This window comes from Akanthomyces muscarius, chromosome 4 (genome assembly GCF_028009165.1).
Source record: "Akanthomyces muscarius strain Ve6 chromosome 4, whole genome shotgun sequence".
NCBI lineage: Eukaryota > Fungi > Ascomycota > Sordariomycetes > Hypocreales > Cordycipitaceae > Akanthomyces > Akanthomyces muscarius.
Genome location: NC_079244.1, coordinates 4,351,792 through 4,369,134, shown reverse-complemented (window position 1 = coordinate 4,369,134; position 17,343 = coordinate 4,351,792). Strand labels below are relative to the sequence as shown.

The 17,343-nt window shown below is 53.2% G+C and overlaps 5 protein-coding genes across 6 annotated transcripts; 1 reads left to right on the top strand and 4 right to left on the bottom strand.

Annotated features, from left to right (window-relative positions):
• Nucleotides 1–524: 524 nt before the first annotated feature.
• Nucleotides 525–2,644, top strand: LMH87_012180 (uncharacterized protein; the record flags this gene model as incomplete). Its single annotated transcript, XM_056201447.1, has 2 exons — nucleotides 525–602; nucleotides 653–2,644. 2 exons carry the CDS (start codon nucleotides 525–527, stop codon nucleotides 2,642–2,644), a joined length of 2,070 nt encoding a protein of 689 aa, XP_056053198.1.
• Nucleotides 2,645–3,121: 477 nt separating this feature from the next.
• On the bottom strand, nucleotides 3,122–5,747 carry LMH87_012179 (uncharacterized protein; the record flags this gene model as incomplete). Its single annotated transcript, XM_056201446.1, has 2 exons — nucleotides 3,122–5,526; nucleotides 5,594–5,747. The coding sequence occupies 2 exons, from the start codon at nucleotides 5,745–5,747 to the stop codon at nucleotides 3,122–3,124; spliced, it is 2,559 nt and encodes an 852-aa protein (XP_056053197.1).
• A 753-nt stretch (nucleotides 5,748–6,500) lies between these two features.
• Nucleotides 6,501–11,157, bottom strand: LMH87_012178 (uncharacterized protein; the record flags this gene model as incomplete). 2 transcript variants are annotated; one of them, XM_056201443.1, is made up of 8 exons in its annotated part: nucleotides 6,501–7,104; nucleotides 7,158–7,253; nucleotides 7,303–7,918; nucleotides 7,982–8,623; nucleotides 8,680–8,842; nucleotides 8,927–10,428; nucleotides 10,645–10,906; nucleotides 10,960–11,157. In XM_056201443.1, the coding sequence occupies 8 exons, from the start codon at nucleotides 11,155–11,157 to the stop codon at nucleotides 6,501–6,503; spliced, it is 4,083 nt and encodes a 1,360-aa protein (XP_056053195.1). The 2 variants fall into 2 exon arrangements, with proteins under 2 accessions (XP_056053195.1, XP_056053196.1); XM_056201444.1 differs by having other exon boundaries at nucleotides 7,158–7,247.
• A 333-nt stretch (nucleotides 11,158–11,490) lies between these two features.
• Nucleotides 11,491–13,656, bottom strand: LMH87_012177 (uncharacterized protein; the record flags this gene model as incomplete). Its single annotated transcript, XM_056201442.1, has 1 exon — nucleotides 11,491–13,656. One exon carries the CDS (start codon nucleotides 13,654–13,656, stop codon nucleotides 11,491–11,493), a length of 2,166 nt encoding a protein of 721 aa, XP_056053194.1.
• A 1,474-nt stretch (nucleotides 13,657–15,130) lies between these two features.
• Nucleotides 15,131–16,647, bottom strand: LMH87_012176 (uncharacterized protein; the record flags this gene model as incomplete). The annotated part of the gene is made up of 2 exons (XM_056201441.1): nucleotides 15,131–15,397; nucleotides 15,460–16,647. The coding sequence occupies 2 exons, from the start codon at nucleotides 16,645–16,647 to the stop codon at nucleotides 15,131–15,133; spliced, it is 1,455 nt and encodes a 484-aa protein (XP_056053193.1).
• Between the last annotated feature and the right edge of the window lie 696 nt (nucleotides 16,648–17,343).

Sequence of the window (17,343 nt, the reverse complement as noted above, 5' to 3'; positions counted from 1 at the left end):
CATCAATTTGGAGTTCCGTTCCACGGTATCAACGTGCATCATATTGTGCGTTTGCTGTCTTGTCTGCCCGGCCTTGTCTGGTATGTACCCGCTTGATATGTTTCCCGCCAAGACTTTAGGTGGCAGTTTGCATATAAGCTAGCATTTCGTTGTTCAAGCTCAGAAATGATGTCCTCTCCATAGATTTTTATCCGTTCACAGATGGCTCGGTATTTGGATCCCGCGCTCGCCTGGAGCAGGAAACAAGCACATCTCCATGGCGCCCCTATGGCTATAGAATCGGCTCTTCTCTCACGGCCAGGGCAAGACATGCATACATACAGTCGCTGTACCGCACACCTCATGTTTTCGCAAAAGCATCAGTGTTCCGTCCTGGAACCAAAATCATGCGCATTGTCTAGTCTCAAACGTCCCCGATCGCATGCCCGAAAGTCTACAATCCGATATCGCTCTAACCAGTACAAGGACGGCACATGAAAGCCGCGCACCTTCAGCTCAGCTGAGCGGCCTCCGAACGCCACGCCATGTCACAGCAGTCAATTTTGAATATTGTCAAATATGAGCCTTTTCTTGCCTTGGATAATTTCTCCATGTTTCGTGCTGTAAGTCAGCGTCAAGATGCTTCAGAGAGCATATATCTCAGGCAACACAGCTTGAAGTGATCGTGCGCTCTCTCAGTGGGCCAACGAAAGACGAGATCGGCGGTCGTACTGCATTGGGTGCAGCTAGGGGTCCAAAAATGCAAGCCCGAGACCGCAGTTACAAGCATGCCAAGCTGCCGCCGAGGTATATTCGTGTGCTCGAGCTACATCCCTCGGCCTCTACCGATGCAGCTCTAGCCTGTCGACTTCGAGCGCAAACAATCGCCGATGAACCATATGAGGCTTTGTCCTATGTTTGGGGCAAGCCGACTGTCTTTCACAGCACCATATGGTGCGTTGATGAAGACCACGTCGACTCGGGCGGTGGCACGTTACGCATTGGCGCCAACTTGGCCACGGCACTTGTCGCCTATCGCCGTCTAGATCAGCCTAGGCGGATATGGGTCGATGCGATTTGCATCCGGCAGGATGATTTGGACGAGCGCCTGTCTCAGGTCCGCATGATGGGAGACATTTTTCGCAACGCGACCCAGGTGCTGTGCTGGCTTGGGGCTTTCCAAGAGCCAGCAACAGACGAACACTTGGCCCTGGCGGCAATACACTTTCTTCGAGAGTTTAACGAGGATCAGATGGGCCACCTGCGGCGCATAAAGGCAGCTATACACAAAAGCGAGACAGAAACTAGAGAACAGTCTGCCAAAGGGGACCACGATGGTGAGCAACTGCTGCTTAAAACTTGGCGTGCTGTCAAGACATTTTTCGACATTGAGTACTTTCACCGGGCGTGGATCATCCAGGAGATTGGCCTTGCCCGCCGCGCCTGGATCGCCTGGGGCCGCAGCGACATTTGCATCGATTGGGCCGAAGTGGCCCGTTTTGTGCTTTTTCTCGATGACAACGGCGCCTCCGTCATCAACGCGCTCGACCTCAAGTCGTGGGTCTGCAACCACATCAACCTCGTGTGGTCCAACAAACCCGACGGCACCCCGCTGTTTGACTTTTCCGAGGTGCTGCACTGGGCGCGCGTCCACCTCTCGACTGATCCGCGCGATTTTGTCTACTCGCTGCTGGGCCACCCCAGCGCCGTCGTCGGCGGGCAGCTCCTCATCGAGCCGGTGTATACCCTCTCCACGGCACGGGTGTACACGCAGCTCGTCGTCAACATTATCCAGCGGACGCGCAGTCTGCACATACTCGCCTTTGTGGACCATGGCGAGGAGCCGAGCCCCATGGGCCTGCCGACGTGGGTGCCCGACTGGCAAGGCCTGAATCTGGTTGCGCCGCTAAGATGCCCTACCCGCGCCGCTTCCTTGGAATACTGCAACGTGGCCGTGGATGATGGCGGCTCGAGGAAGACGCCCGCTCTGCGTTGCCAAGGCGCGTTGGTCAGTAGTCTGCGAGCGTATTCGAGCATGATTGACCCGAAAGAGCTGGCCATCACAGACTACGCCGCCGAAGCCAAGAAGAAGCTCCCGTTCCTGATTGACCACATTTACGCCCGGCTTGTCCTCACACAGCCGGCAGAGACGCGGCCCAGCGCAGACTACTTTATTTCCGCACTGAGCTTCATTCTCACCGGAGCGCACCGCGGCACCACGCCTGCGGCGTCGGGTCCCGCGCGGGACGAACAGCGCGCCGACTGCGCCGCCCACGCCGTGCACGCCGAGGCGTTGCGCACTACCGCCGAGCCGGGTCCCTTCTTCGGCAGCCTCTCGGCCGAGGAAGCGTCGCAGATGCAGGCTCTGGCCGCGCTGGGGTGCGCGGCCCAAGTCGTGCAGGACATGACGTGGACGTCCATGTGCCGGCGCGTCTTCATCACCAGAGACGGCCAGCTGGGGCTCGGCCCGCGCAGCATGGCCGGCGGCGACGTGGTGGCTGTCCTGCCCGGCTCCCGATATCCTCTACTCCTTCGGGAAAAGACGGGCGGCGCCGAAACCGAGCATGAGCTTGTTGGGCCGGTACTGCTGTATGGCTTTATGAACAGCGAAGTCGCAGAGGCGCCTGCCGGGACCTTTGTAGAGCAAGAGTTTTGTCTCGTGTGAATGTGTCTTGTTTGGTACGAATACATGCATGATGAAGTTGTGATTTTTTTTTCTGGAATGTCATCCATTGCTCCTTGAAATATATTGTAGTTCATGGCTTGCTTTTAAAAGTGCTTGTAGAGCAAGAAATTTTGTCTCGTGTGAATTCGTCTTGATTTTGAGTACACGCATAATGAAGCTGTCTTTTCTTTTTCCCTCTTGAAAGTACATGTCATTTTCTTTCTTGAAATATCCTGTCGCTCATAAACTTGATCTAAATACACCAAGCCCTCCCTTCCTTTTCTATATATAAACGCCATTATCGCCCTCACACAAGCTTCCTATCAGAGAAACTAACGGTAGCCTGCCAATATGTACTGCCAACATCCCAAAATGTACTATATGAAAATATACATACATTCATCATAAAAAAAACTTGGATCCGCCGTGACAGGGTTCGTTTGCAGAGAAATCAAGGCCAAAAAAAGAAAGAAATCATTAGTCAAACATGTCCACGCCAGCAGGTCGTGCAGCGCTGCTTCCCCTTCTCCGTTCCGCCCTTCTGCGGCGTCTGTTATCCGCGGCCGCCGATTCGCTCGCTTTGTCGCCATCGCTCGGTGATCCTTGACCAGCACCACCACCACCGCCCATGCCGCTCCAGGTCCCGTGCGTGTCTGCGGAGCCCAGGCTCGACACCGTCTGGCCGTGTGCGGCTGTTGATCCGGCCGGACCAGCGCCGGCGCCAGAGTAATATGCAGAGTCCTTGCCGGCAGCGCGTCGGCCCCTGGCAAACGCGGGGTTGGGCGGCGACAACGGCGCCAGCTGGTCTTCTTCTTCCACCCGCTGCTCCGCTTCCCGTTCTGCCGCCGCTGCTGCGGCCGCGCGTGGCGCTGCTCCTCGGCGGTACCCGCGGCCGTTGCTGGGGGACTCGACGCCCGAGATGCTGCTCTCCGAGTCGCGGCGGCTGCGGCTGCGGTCTCGGGCCGCCGCCATGGCCTCCTCCTCTGTCAGCCGCCGCAGGGTCACGTTGCGATCGCGATCGTCGTGGACCTTGACCTTGACGCTGACGGGCTGACTGTTGGGCGACGCGTAGCGATCGCGGTCGCGGTCTCCAGCACCGCGGTGGCTCCTCTCCTCGTTGGCCGCCAGGCTGCTAGCCCGGGCCGCGGCGGCGGCTGCGGCCCGCTCGGCGGCTCTGCGACGTCGTTCAGAAGGTCTTCGCTGCGGCGGTGATGCGTCCGAGACGAAAGAATCCTCGGCTCCGGAATGGAGCACGCCGTGCGGATCGGCCGGCATGGGCGGCATGGATATTGATTCTGAGCCGTGGCGGCTGCCAGATCTGGGTGGCCGAGACGGCGTAGGTACGGGCTGAATATTGCCCGATGGCCCACCGGGTCGGGGTGGGTAGTCCATCGATGATTCCGTCATCTCACTGAGTGCGGTTTCTGTACCATACGGGGCGCCAAAGCCTGTTTGACGACGAACGGGCGGTGGCGGTCGTCTAGAATCTCGTCTTGAGGGGGAAGGATACCCGTCACCCGTAAAGCGAGAGACGCTGGTTCCTGAGCGCATGTCGTCCTCGTCACGAAGGCGATCTTCCTGTTTCTTGTTGCGTCTGTCAGCCAGCTTTTTGGCAATCCAGCCCATGCCGAGTCCGCCGAGTATCCCCGTGGCAAGCCCTCCACCTCCTCCCGACTTCTCGTCTGCCCTTCTGCTTCTGTGCGACGGGCTGACATAGGAAGAGTATTCTGAATCGTCGTAGTCACGACGCGGCGGGTGGGACGAGCGTGGCGTGGTAGGTCTGCCGGTATCTCCGGTTCTTGTGGTGTGAGTGGTGTTGGGGTTCGCCGAGGGTGGTAGCAAAGACGTCTGCGTTTGGCTGTAGTCGTCGGTAAACTCGCTGCCGTAGTCGCTTCGTCCACCACGCCCGCTGCGGTGGCGGCGAGGTGTTTCCGTGGACACTGCCGAATATTCCTCGTCCCTGTTGTTGTTTCTCTTCTTCATAAGGTTGGCAGCCAGGCCGCCGGCTCCAATGGCCGCTGCGGCACCGCCAAGCATCTTCAGAAACCCGCCGCCGCTGCTCTTTCGCTGCGGTGCCTCCGAGTATTTGTCGTCGTAGAATCTTTCAGAGTGGCCGTGAGAGGGAAGGACCTCTCCGCGGCTTCTGTAAGAGGACGGCGATCTGCTCCTGCTCCTGCTCCGTTCACGATCCTGGTTCTTTTTCTTTCGATTGCGCAATATCGCCCACAGACCAGCGCCCGCGGCCAGAGGGCCAAGCCACTTGAGCTTACTGCTGTGGTCCGGCTTGTGATCGGAGATGTACTCGGATTCGGTCAGGCGGGTTCTTCCGCCTTCCGATCTCGCGCCGGCTCCAATGTAGTGGTCACGGTGGCCGGCACGACGGTAGCTGAGAATAAAGTACAGCAGGACGAGAAACGACATCCAGAGCGCGTAGAGGATGAAGAGGTATTTGGGCGAGCCGTAAAGGGTCAGCCCGAGAGGAACCTGAACAATTCCCAAGAGACCGATGGTGCGCCCGGACCATTGATGGATCATGATGCGCAAAGAGCGGGATTTGGTAATGTGCTTCACCAGGCGGCCGCCAATGAGCTGGAGAAGGAAGAGAACAAAGATGGCGACACCGATGCCGTGGTGTGGATTTGTGAGATTTCTTTTGGGCCCAACGGCGAAGAAGCCGAGGATGAAAATGACCAGCAGCATGAGACTGGCCAAGACCTGCATCTGCCCGTGGTAGGCGACGGCGCGGCCGGGGTTTCTGTCGTAGAATCGAATCGTCATGACGGAAAAGGGCACGATGAGGAGGAACACGAGCGCAGCCATGACGCCATGCGCCAAGATGATGCCGTGGTATCCGACAAAGGTCGAAAAGCGATTCCCCATGCCTAAGCAGAAGTGAGTTAGTCGACGGGATGGCCAGCGGCGCAGCAGACAGAGGATAGCTTCTCGTACCGTTGTAGCGCATGGTGTCAAAGTTGACGCCCTGCAGGTTGGGGAGCAAAAAGGTGTTTGTATCAAAAACCCAGGTGCCGTCTCCGACAGTCAGCGTGTCGGAGCTGTAGCTGGCAGACCCTGGGGCCGACAGCCCATCTGGTGTCGGCGCCATGACGGCGGCGACGAGGTGAAGGTCGGGGCTTCCGCGATGCAGTGGAGGGTCTTGTCGATTAGCAAAATTAATTCGGCGCCGTTCCAGCCAGATCTCGCCCGCTCAGCGCCGGAAGATTGGATTCGCTTGCGCCAGGTTGCGCTCGTTGGAAAATGGTTGGAATGCGGTACCTCGTGGCGGATGGGACCCGGGCGGTATGTTGATATTGTGTAATGCTGCTGGAGGAGGGGCGGTGTGTGGTAGGACGTGGAGTATAAGGCGAATTGCTGGAATGTTGAATCTGCTTCCCGTTGGCTTCGATCAATACGTATAGTCGCACAAGTCCAAGAGAAAATGCTTCTTGAATTTTCTTTCTTCAAAAGATGCAAGGAGTGGATGCGCAAGACTCGGAGAATAGCACCAGCCAGCCGGCTTGTGAGCCCAACATGTCGCAAGCTTCTGATGATCCTTGTTTCTCTCGTTGCGCGGGGTGACGGACCGCCCCACCCGCCCAAGGTACGTACCCAACCACTTGCCACCGCCCACCTTGTGGCCTACCCTGTACCCAAATCACAGAATGATGACCTTACCAACTATGGCCTACCCTGTACCCAAATCACAGGATCATGACCTTAGCAACTAATTGCATTTTCTCGCAAGAATTTGGAATTAAAAAAAAAAGTGAGCTCGAAATGGACAGTACAATAAGTATTTAAGATACAAGTATACCAATACAAGCCAGGAGACATTCTGGTTGTTCAACGACAAGCCCCCTCAATCCGTATCTGCAGCGCTGTGATCAATGTGGGCAACCCGGCCATTCGCCAGCTCTACCATGCAATCAACACCTCTGATGCTCGACCTCCCGTGTCCAATGACCAGCATCGTACAGTCTGGAAATGATTCTCGCATAATTTCCTGAGCACTCCTCTCCCTCTCTTCATCCACACTGCTCGTAGCCTCGTCGATCAAGACGACTTTGCTTCCCGTGTCTTTGTAGCGGAGAATACCACGGGCCAGGCAAAAGAGCTGCATCTCACCATGGGAATAGCCAGCATCATCCAGCATGGCATCGACGCCGCCCTTGTCTTCAACATGCGACCAGATGCCGAGGCGCATCAGCAGCTCGCGGAGCGCAATGTCCCTTCTCTCGGCTGCCTCCCGTTTCTTCTCATCAAGCACATCCGGACTGTTGAGGGTAAAGGGCAAAAGATTGACTCGAATACTAGCTTCAAGCCGGATCTGATCTTGTGAAACGGTAATGATGCGTGACCGAAGCTCATCGGGGGGAACAGATGCAACATCTATGCCATCAATCTTCATGACTCCCTTGTATGGTAAGAACCCCAAGAGAGCGAGGAAGAGTGAGCTCTTCCCACTAGAACCACATTAGCACGGGCCGAGGACGGTGTGGTATGCAGACCTTCTTACCTGCCGGTGCGTCCGATGAGGCCAACTTTCTTTCCCGCGCCAACTGCTAGCGTAACATTTCGTAGCACTGGTTCATGCTCTGGGTCATCGCTGTTGCTGATTGTCAGTGATGCTGGTACGTAGCAATTTATACGCGGGAACATACCGGTATTGGGCGGACATGTCTGTGAGTTCAATGTTTCCCATCGATGGCCAGTTTCGGGGCAACGTAGCTAGCTTCTGAGCATCTTCTTGCGGAGTTTCCTTCATGAATTCTTCCAGTCGAGCTAGAGCGCCAACCGAGGTTTCCAGATTGGTCCAGGCACCAATTAACATCTCCAAAGTTTGGCCGAAGAGGATCAAATTCAAAAACGCAAGGCCAATTGCTGTATCCGACGTACTCTCGCTGAGAAAGAGTGCAAAGGCAACAAGAATACTGCCAAGTGAAGCGATTAAAAGTCCAACAACCAGCCCCAACCATTGCTGGATAGTGATCATGTAATAAAAGGCTTTTTGGGAGTCATCCAAAAGATCAAATCCTCGTTTTAGATTCTCTGCCTGCCACCCGAATCCTCGAATACAAAGCAGACCTGCTGCTGTTTCTTCAAAGTGTGTGTAAAGCGGTGATTTAGCCTCCAGATCAAGAGATCTCATTTGCCGCGAAGTGCGCAAATAAAATCCCTGGATAAGATAAAAGGCAATGATAATAAACGGTATGGCAATGACCATGTAAGAAGCCCCAGAAGCAACAATGCCCGTTTGGATGACGGCAGTCCAGAAAACTAGAAATGATGTAATTAGTGAGTAGCTAAGAAAAAGCGTATACTGCCGGCTCCGAGACTGACTGTAAATTGTTCTCATAAATGCAAGAGGTAAATTGCGAACCACTAGACTCATATCTTGGCTGAATCTGTTCACCAATACTCCTTTGTCAATGGCGCAAAGAAACGCAATTGTACCTCCCACGACGGTACTGGTCAACTGGCTATGTAATTGGAGTGCTGCCCGTGGAGTCAGGTGGTTACACAGCGATGCAAACACCAAGGCAAATAGGACACAAGTACAGGAAGCAATAGCCGCATAGCCTATGAAGTAGGAGTTGTTGTTGGGATCCACGTCGATCCATATCCGCATATACACTTCTGGGGCGCACTCTCCAGCTGACACCACAAGCATAGAAAAGCACCAGAGTACTGTTCTCAAGTACCCAATAGTGCCGAAGAAGAGTCTGTAAAGCCGGAGACTTCGCCGTCTGCTATTGATAGGGTTCACGGTCGGCTCAGTGGGAGGTCGTTGCCTAAGTTCTTCCGATCGGCGAATGGCGGCTTGCTCTGTCGCTTCCTCGTCTTCTGATCGAAGATTTTCTTGGGAAATCATGCTTTGAGCATATTTGGCCCGTGCGGCGTCCCTGCTGGGACTTTGGTCAACTGTGAGATGGCCATTGCCATCAAGAACGAGCAGTTGGTCAGCAATGTCGATGACCTCGGCTGTTTCATATGCGTCAGCATCAAACAATAGGAAGACTTTGACATGCAAAACTTACGCAAGTAGCTGGTGAGAACAACTGTGGTCCCTTCTTCCCGGAAGAACCCATCTTCGCCGCAAAGGCGGAACAAAATAGAGACGGCCGTGCGACGATCGAGGGAGCTAAAAACATTGTCCAATAGCACGAGTGACATGCGTGCAAACAGCGTCCTAGCGAGCGCCTTCGTTAAAAGTTAGTATCCAGGCATTGGAGTGAGTCTCAAATACCCAGGTTTTATTAAAACCTGATGAGAAAATTTACTTACAACACGCTGACGCTGGCCACCGCTCAGCTTAACGCCACCAGTGCCAACCACGTAATCAACGCCACCAGGTAATTGCCTGATGTCGTCTTCCAACAAGCAGCATCTAATGACCTTTTTAAAAAGTCTTTCGTCATAGGCGCCTGGTCCGACAATATTACTCTTGATTGAAGCGTTGCGTAGCCAAACCATCTGCCCACAATAGCCAGCATATTCGTCGTCAAGGCAGATGGAGCCATCCATCAGCTCAACCTCACCCAGAATACTCTGTAGAAGTAGCGATTTTCCGGATCCGCTTGGACCGAGAACGCAGTTAAATGAGCCCGCTGTGATGGAGAAGTTGACGTCTTGCAAAACAGGAACTTGGGTACACAATGGGGCGAGGTTTGCGCCGCTAAGCCGGGCCACAACATCGTCGGCGTGGATAACAGCTGTTTCTTCTGCCGTAGTAGTATCGGGGCGTCTCGTTATTGTCCGAGGGTCTTTTCTATCCTCTAGAAGTAAGAACTTCTGAACTCTTTGGAAACAGCCAAGCATGCCAGTCCAACCTGGATATCCAACGAGGAGTAACGCAAGCGGACCTTTGACTAGAACAATGATAATCAAACTAGGGAATACGGTCGCAGCCGAAATCCCGCCATCAAAAGTTCTCCAGAACAATGCAGCAGCTACGACAACGACTGGCGTTACCAAATCCGCGAAAATGGGTGGGATATTCGCCGCAGACTGCAGGTTCCGATACCTCTTGGATGCGCGAATCTCAACCTCCCGGAGACCTTGGAGGTAGCTTTCGATAGTCTTTCCCAGGCCAAACATCTTTATGGCTGTAAGTTGGCCAAGTATCTTTGAGGTTTGGGCAACTCTGTGCTCAATGTATTCATTCCAGGTCATGAGCCTCGACCGCATCCACTTTCCAAAGAAATACGTAGCAATTGTAGAAGCAGCCAGTGGGGCTATAACGACAAAGCATGACTTTCCTACAAAGCGTGAGAGAAAGTAAATGCCTAGGCCCAGCTCAAATGGAGTAAAGAAAAGTTCATGAAGGTCTGGCAAGCCTGCCGCGATTCCTTCCATGTCTGTACTCATGAGTGTCAAGACGCTGGATTTGCTCGCTTCCTGCTGCGGCAAACTGAGACCTTTGTCAAGCATCATGGTTATAAGTCCTCCTCGAACATGGGTGACGAGACGGTTCTTCATGTGGGAGGTTGTCGTCTTGGCCACGGTCTTTCCCACAAATGTGATCAAAGTAGCGAGCGCAAGCACGACTTTTTCTTGCGTAGATGTGGTAGCCCTCTCCTCAGTGACGACTTGAATGAGCCGATAGAGGAGAAAGGGCTGCGCGAATGAAAAGACTGAGTGGCATAGGCGCGGCACCAAGATGGCGATGAAGAGAACCTTCCATGCCCGAAAGCAAGTAGTAAGAAGGTTCCGCTTCGATGGAATCTCCTTTGTTTGCCATTTCTGTTTCAAATCCGGGTACAGCAGCCTGGAAGCGAACTCTGGACCTATGCCTTTGAGATGTTGAAGTTTCAGCACATTCCGGAAGCCAGAAATAAACAATGGGTTCAAGAACAAGAAGAGAGATCGGCTCCAGTATCCACTGGTAGCTTCTCCGCCAAATTACTGTCGTAGATTGGCATCTACGAAGAGCCGGGTTTTGGGTATCTCTTGGAGCACCAAGAGGCTCGCCCGAACTACAGCTGATGAAGCCGCCAGTGCACCGAAAGGGTTTAGGCCTGGCCGGCTGAAGAAAGACCTCGATTTGACAATGTCAAAAACAATGGCAACAAGAAGATAGATGGCGATGAAAGCCGAGCCCCTCATGGCATGTCGATGCTCCATGCAAATGATGAGCCCGACTGTGATGGCTGCGACTAGGTCAACGGCGACAGATGGCAAGGTCGTAATGGTGCGGAAATCGGAAGAAGCTGTTCGCAGAGCAACGGTCGCAATCTCGATGGCCACAAGACCCGCCGCCGCAAACTAGATACAGATGTTAGCGATGGACGGCGAGCGGCTGGCCATTTGAAGCTCACCAGCTTAGCCCAAAGAAGGCTGCTGCTGCCCTGAACACGGGCAGGATTTTTGCGGTAATGTATGATCAAGATCGGGGCAGAGGCAATGACTATCGAGGAAGGGGCGAGACCCAGGACACTCTCTTCGAATTGCAGGGTCAAGTCGAACATGGCGCGCGAAGGCGGCCACAGCACCTGGTCGGCACTAGAATTGGCCATTGTCGCATTTCACAACAAGGCACGGAAGATAGCTGCTCTGAAGTATGTGGCCAAGAATCGAAGAAGAAAAGGGAAATACGGAGCACCCAACCCTGAGGTAGTTCTGCTGAGAGATCTGGCTTTCGGCGACGGAGGAAACTGCTGGCGTTGGGCGACTAGTTCTCCGTCCACGCGATCTTGGCGGATGCGGGGTAGCTTGGGAAGCGAGGGGCCAACTGGTGTTCTCCCTGTGGAAAACTGGGAAATAGGGAGTTCTTGAATTCGTCTACCTAGCAACGACGCACATCACGCAATATAGGATAAAATGTCTTGATACGTAAAGCTCACAATCCGTCATCTGAGAATATCAGCCGCTTGCTCCAGATCCTTGATTGTCCGGATCAGTCTTTCGCGCTGCTCGCGTGTGTGAAATGACTCTCCAGCAATAGCGTCTAATTTCTCAGTCTCCAAATTCAACACCCATTTCTCGCAAAACAGTCGAAGAGGGCTATTCGAGCCAGAAACTAGGCTATGAGCAATAACTTGAAGGTAAATATTGTCAATGAAACGGTCGCGAGCAACTTCGTAGTAGGACTTGATTAAATCGTGGACCTCTTCCGCAATGTATTTGCCGCGATTTTTGTCGCGGAGTGTGGCCTGGATATCGCCGAGAGAGATGGCATGGCCTTGGCGATTATCATTGAACTCAACTGACTTGAGCTTGGAGCTCAAGTCTTGTTCCGTTCGAGCACTCTGTAAGCTGGAAAGCGCCTCTTTGAAGGCGTTATTGAGAGTGTACGGCTGTCCATCTCTCTCCACTTCTACCAACAGACGAGCTTGGTCCATAGCGGCACCATATCGTTCAAGAATAGCATCCAACATTTGAGATAAAAGCTCTTCGCGGACTTTTGTATCTGAGCATACAACTCCCAATGCAATGACGATGAATTCATGGATCTTGTAAACAATTTTGCTGACAAAAAACTCTGTCAGAATCTGCCACTTCGACGTCTGCTGTCTTAGAGCGCTCGCAAATAGAGACGCATTGTAGGACGTGAGTTCGCTGCCCCGGGAACGGCGATGAACCTTTTTAATCCAGTCCATGATTCCTTTCAAAGGCGGACAATCATTGCATTCTCGATTAATCACTGAATCCAGATCAGGATACCGGTCAAATAAAACACCATCTTCACCAAAATCAGACATTGAAAAAGGCTGACTATCGTCATCAAAATCAGAGTCTTCGTTGCTGTTTTGACTGCGCTCCAGAAACTGGTAAGTATGGGCAGTCGCGGTGAAATTCGTCTTGAACTCGTCGGTCATATTCAGAACAGTAGTGATAAGTCGGAAATTATCATTGTCGAATACCTCAGAAGATGAGTAGTCTGCATTCAGTGCCGGACGAACAATATCCTGAAAGCCGCTCGCAATCGATGAAAGATACTGTTGCTGTTCCCGCTCTGTCTTTCTGGACTGACCCAACTTGCCTAAGTCCTTACGCGCCTGGGTGAGCATCTCTCTGGTCTCGGCACGAAGCTTTGGAAAGGCTCTGTCTATAAGCTCCCCGAGTAGGTGCTGGAGACGTTGACGAAGCGCAACCACGCCGAGTCGATCAGGAGGCAAATGACACCATGGCTCCTCTCTGAACATGATGTCTCTTTCCACGTCACTGAAGGCGTTTCCGTCGTCATCGCCTCCTCGACTGCGGACAAGATGATACCCCAGGTTCAAAGGTTTCTTCTTGCCATTAATTAAGTTGCACACGCCGCTCTGGGCGCTTCTTTCCCGGACCAAATCAGGCTTGGTAAGAACGCCAAGAGTCCGCTGGCCACTGGGGTCATACAATTCCGCCATGTCCAATATCTCCTGCGTCCCAATATCGACATTGGAAGGAAGAACGGCAAGTATAATCGTTTGGTCGTCGCGAATGTAGTTCTGCACCATGCTGAGGACCAATGATTTATCCATCGAAGTTGTGATGTCTTTCTCAGTCGCTCGGAAAATTCCAGGAACATCAATAACGGTCAAATAGTCTTCACTTGGGCCGCATTTTTCTATCTTCAGGACGTTTTCACTGAAAGTCCTGGTGCCCGTGGGATTCTGGATGGTACGTATGCCCATGACCTCATTTACCTCCGCAAGTATGCTGGGAAGCTGCTTCTGTAATTCAAAAGTCGTCTTGACTGATTTTTGGTAAGCTTGAAGGAGAACTGTTTCGTCCTTAGAGGCACTCGAAGCTGGAATAATGCTGATGTTGATGAAAGCGTCACTCTCACGGCGATGGGTGATTTGCGTGGCGTAGCGAGTGCATAATTCCTGGCCTCGAGGGAAGGGTATGCCTGTCAAACTCTCGAGAAGGGAAGATTTGCCAGAGCTCTGGTCGCCCACTGCAACAAGTTGAGGGAGGGGCAAGTATTTGCCAATGTTTTTATCCCGAAGCAGGTCAACTTTCCGTAGACGACCGGGCGACGTTAGCAGCGTATCCTGCTGAAGCCCAACTGTAGGTACTGCTTTCCCCATTATTTGAGATTGCGCGAAGGGCTGTACGACACTCTTTGAGGATTCAGCAGATTACGAAAAAAATGAGAGATTTATAAAATCATGTATGAGAGAGGAAAGAAGGAAAGGGCCACACCTCATTCACTGTACTGGGTCTTGTTCTTCTCCTCCTCTTTTCAAAACCAGCTTCCCTCTCTGACTAATAAATATGGTTGCATACGTCACGTTTTCTCTTTTCTCGATGCGACCAGCTGCGGCGTGAGCTGGCAGTCTTTGATGCGGCCAGCTGCGGCGTGAGCTGTCAAGGTTCGATGCGGCCTGCAGCCAGAATCCTTCACACCCTGGGCTAGTAAACGAGGACACATGATGCCCACGCAAGAAAGATTCACACCCAGACGTCTCGCAGTAGCACTTGGTCTCCCAAGGCGACGAAGGTAGCGTGGTCTGTATTTGGTCCGAATAATGGAGCGCCCTGGTTGTCTGGTCTGCTCGCGTATCCGCTACTTTAACAAGTATCTGGGAATTTGAGGATATGTACCAGTACATATCTACAAGGGCGCTCTGAATTCTTCAGTAAGCTAATGGTACAATGAGCTAGCAGCGTTGCCGGGAACCGATTAAAATAGCGCAAGTACTGCTAGACCGCTAGCGTGTTTTCAGCTGCTCCCATCAGCCAAGCGCAAACAGTACTGCACATCATTACAACATCTTGACAGGAGAATAACTTGTAATGGAGTTTCCCCATTGCAACCAGGTTGAAAAGTGAATAATAGGACCAGAAGGCTCAGAGAAACCCCAGTAACTGCCTCTCCAGCATTCACTGTGTATCAGTTGGCGATGAACCTCACGATATGCTTTCGTCGCATTTTGTTTGAAAGCTTCATCCCGTTGGTGGTTTCTAAGCGGATTTGATAAGGCTACTCCCACTAAAACAACCGAGCTGATTAAATCGTTATGTAGCGTGGCCCCAGCCCGCCTTGGGGAAAAGAAAAAAAACCAGCTCTTAAGTATTACTGATAGGTATCCCCCGCAAAGACGCGCATGTGTCAAGAACATGCTTGTATATCCACATCACTGTCCTGCACATTGGGCGGCATGGTTTATTGCAAGAAATTTGCTGGATACTTTGGTCGGTATTACGCATCCCAGAAGGGCCTTGTGCAACCCCCCCGTCGATGTTGTACGCACATTTAAGCATCTATATATTCCCATCGATAAATTCCGCCACCCCAGCATTTTCGTGCAGGGAGAGCGGGACCGGTTGGACAAGATTGAAACCAATTGCTTCTTCCCGGCCGCCCGTGGACGCAAGGCTTTCTCATGTCCCGTGAGGCGTGGTGCTCAAGGTAATGGCTGGAAACTAATGCTTAATCCCCCTTTTGGAAAACATTTGCTGCTTTTCTTCTTCTTTTTTTTTTAAAGAAAAATATCGACATGTAAAAACAGCCTCACTATCCTTCCATCTTCCCATTGAAATTGAGCTGCGTCAGCAGCATTAGTAGTATGTGTTTACCGTCGGCCGACCCCCAGAGTACTCAGCTCCTCCAGGATAAGCACCTGGCGGGTTCGACGGTCCTGCGTCATCCGCGTCGGAGCTCAAATCCCCATCCAAATCATCTTCCCGCGCCGGCGTTGCTCTCATGGCATCCATCACATCTTGTCCCAGCGTCGGGGGCGAATAGGGCTTTATCGTGTGAATGTCGCGCCCAGAGGGCATTTTTGGCAGCAACGTCGCGGGAGACGGAACCGCCTTTGTGTTCATCTGCATAAATAGTAATTAGCGCATTGCGTGTATAGACAAACTAGATTTCATGTTTTTCGTACCGTGTCGTTCAAATTGCTCCATTTGGCGTCTAGCAGCTCCAATATTCGAGTCTCCTCGAGCTTGCCTGCGTCGGAGCCCCAGGCGGAGCCATCGCCGTCGACCCTGCGATCCTCTCTCCGTTCCTTGAACTCCTTTTTCAACCTGCCAAGTCCTAAACCACTGCTGCTCTTCTTGTTCTTTTCAGAGATATCAATTCCAAGTTCCTGCAGGCCTGCACGCGCCCAGCCGATGCCGTCCGCCGTCTCACCACCGAGCTCTGCGTCAATACCAAAGAAACGGCAGGCCTTGGCGCGGCTCGTGCGTCGCAGGTCCTCCATGTACTTGGTCAGATGAGGGCTGATTCTGCTATTAACGCCCGGCGCAGCGGCGGCGCTCTGGCACAGCGCGAGGGCTTTGGCGGCGTGCTCGGACGCGGCTAGGGCCAGGCGCGCAAAGAGATGCGCGCGCACCTTGGGGATGTCGGGCGCCTTGTACATCCACTCGTTGTCGTTGACGTTGCGGTCCTGCGCGACGGCAGCGGGGTAGGGATCGTCCTTGAGGATGGCGAGGAGGGTCGCCTCGGCCAGTGCAAGCGACGACAGAGCGCTGGCCGTCGATGGACTCACGTCCACACAAGGCGGCGGCGATTCGCTACTACGCCGTCCGAGGTAGTCATATATAGACGCAACCTCCAAGAGGTGCTTTGTGGCCGTCGTAACGGCGGCCGTGCGCTGCTGGGCGTCGAGAACGTCGCCCGTCCGCGAGTGTAGCGGCTGCAGACACGCGCGCGCCGTCGAGACGTGCGCAAACGCCAGCGTCGATAGTACAAAGAAGACTTCGTGTTCCAGGCTCACAATCTTGATGCGTGTGCGCTCCCGGCCAGGCACGACCTCTCCCGAGAGCGTGGGCCGCCACTCGATGAGCAGCGCATTCTTGGGCGCGACTGAAACAACGGTCGTGCCGCCGCCCGTCAGGCCGGCGTCAATGGTGAGGAGGTACGGCAGGTAGGCTTCGATGCTAGAGACGACGACGGCGAGGTTGGAGCTTTGCGCGCTGGCCCCGCCGAGACGTTTGTGCTTCTTGAGCGTGTCGCGCACGACGCCGCGGTAGGTGCTGGCGCTGAGGGGCAGCGAGGGGTGCGAGCCGCAGGTGAAGGCGTTGGAAAAGGCAAAGGCCGACGTGGTCGGGAGCACAAACGGGTACGGCATGGCGCTGAGAAAAGCAGCTCACGTTCTTGAAACAACCGACGATATTCCCCCTTGGCTGCAGGATGAACAGGTGGGGGAGTAAACTTTGATGTTTGACAATTGTGAGAAGCATCGCAACCCCGCCAAAGCTTGGCTGCGGGGGCCTCTTGGCCGTGTTGGTGAAGCTACGTCACTGGCATGACGACCTTCCCCGTGTCGCTTTGTGGCACAGTAATGAAGCAATCTCTAATGTCGACTAGTTGAAATCAGCAATATCATGTTATTATACATTTTTGGGGAGTTTGCAGCGAAATGCTGTTCGTGTGACAAAACTTCCAGTTGCATGCGCGCGGCTTACACGCTTACAACTAAGCCTGGACCAACTGTTGAAAATTTGGCTAGGTTTGACGATGTGCGACAGGGATTTAAGAAATTCTACGAAAAAAAAGAAGCAGCGTATCAGCTGCCATGGTCTCTGACCAGCGTCATGGAAAAGACGTGGACAACCAATGGAGTTTAGTTCTGGCATTGCCTATTCTCAGTCCATAGCGCGTACTGGATAATTTCTGGCCACCTTTCAAACTACTTCTCAGTCAAACAGACTGTGAAAGCAGACGAAATTCTGCCGAATCTTTGTATCACGTGTGCAGGAATGGTAGTCGAAATGAAAGTGCAGTAGTTTGGGGAATAATGCAAACATATTCGGCGACTATTTGA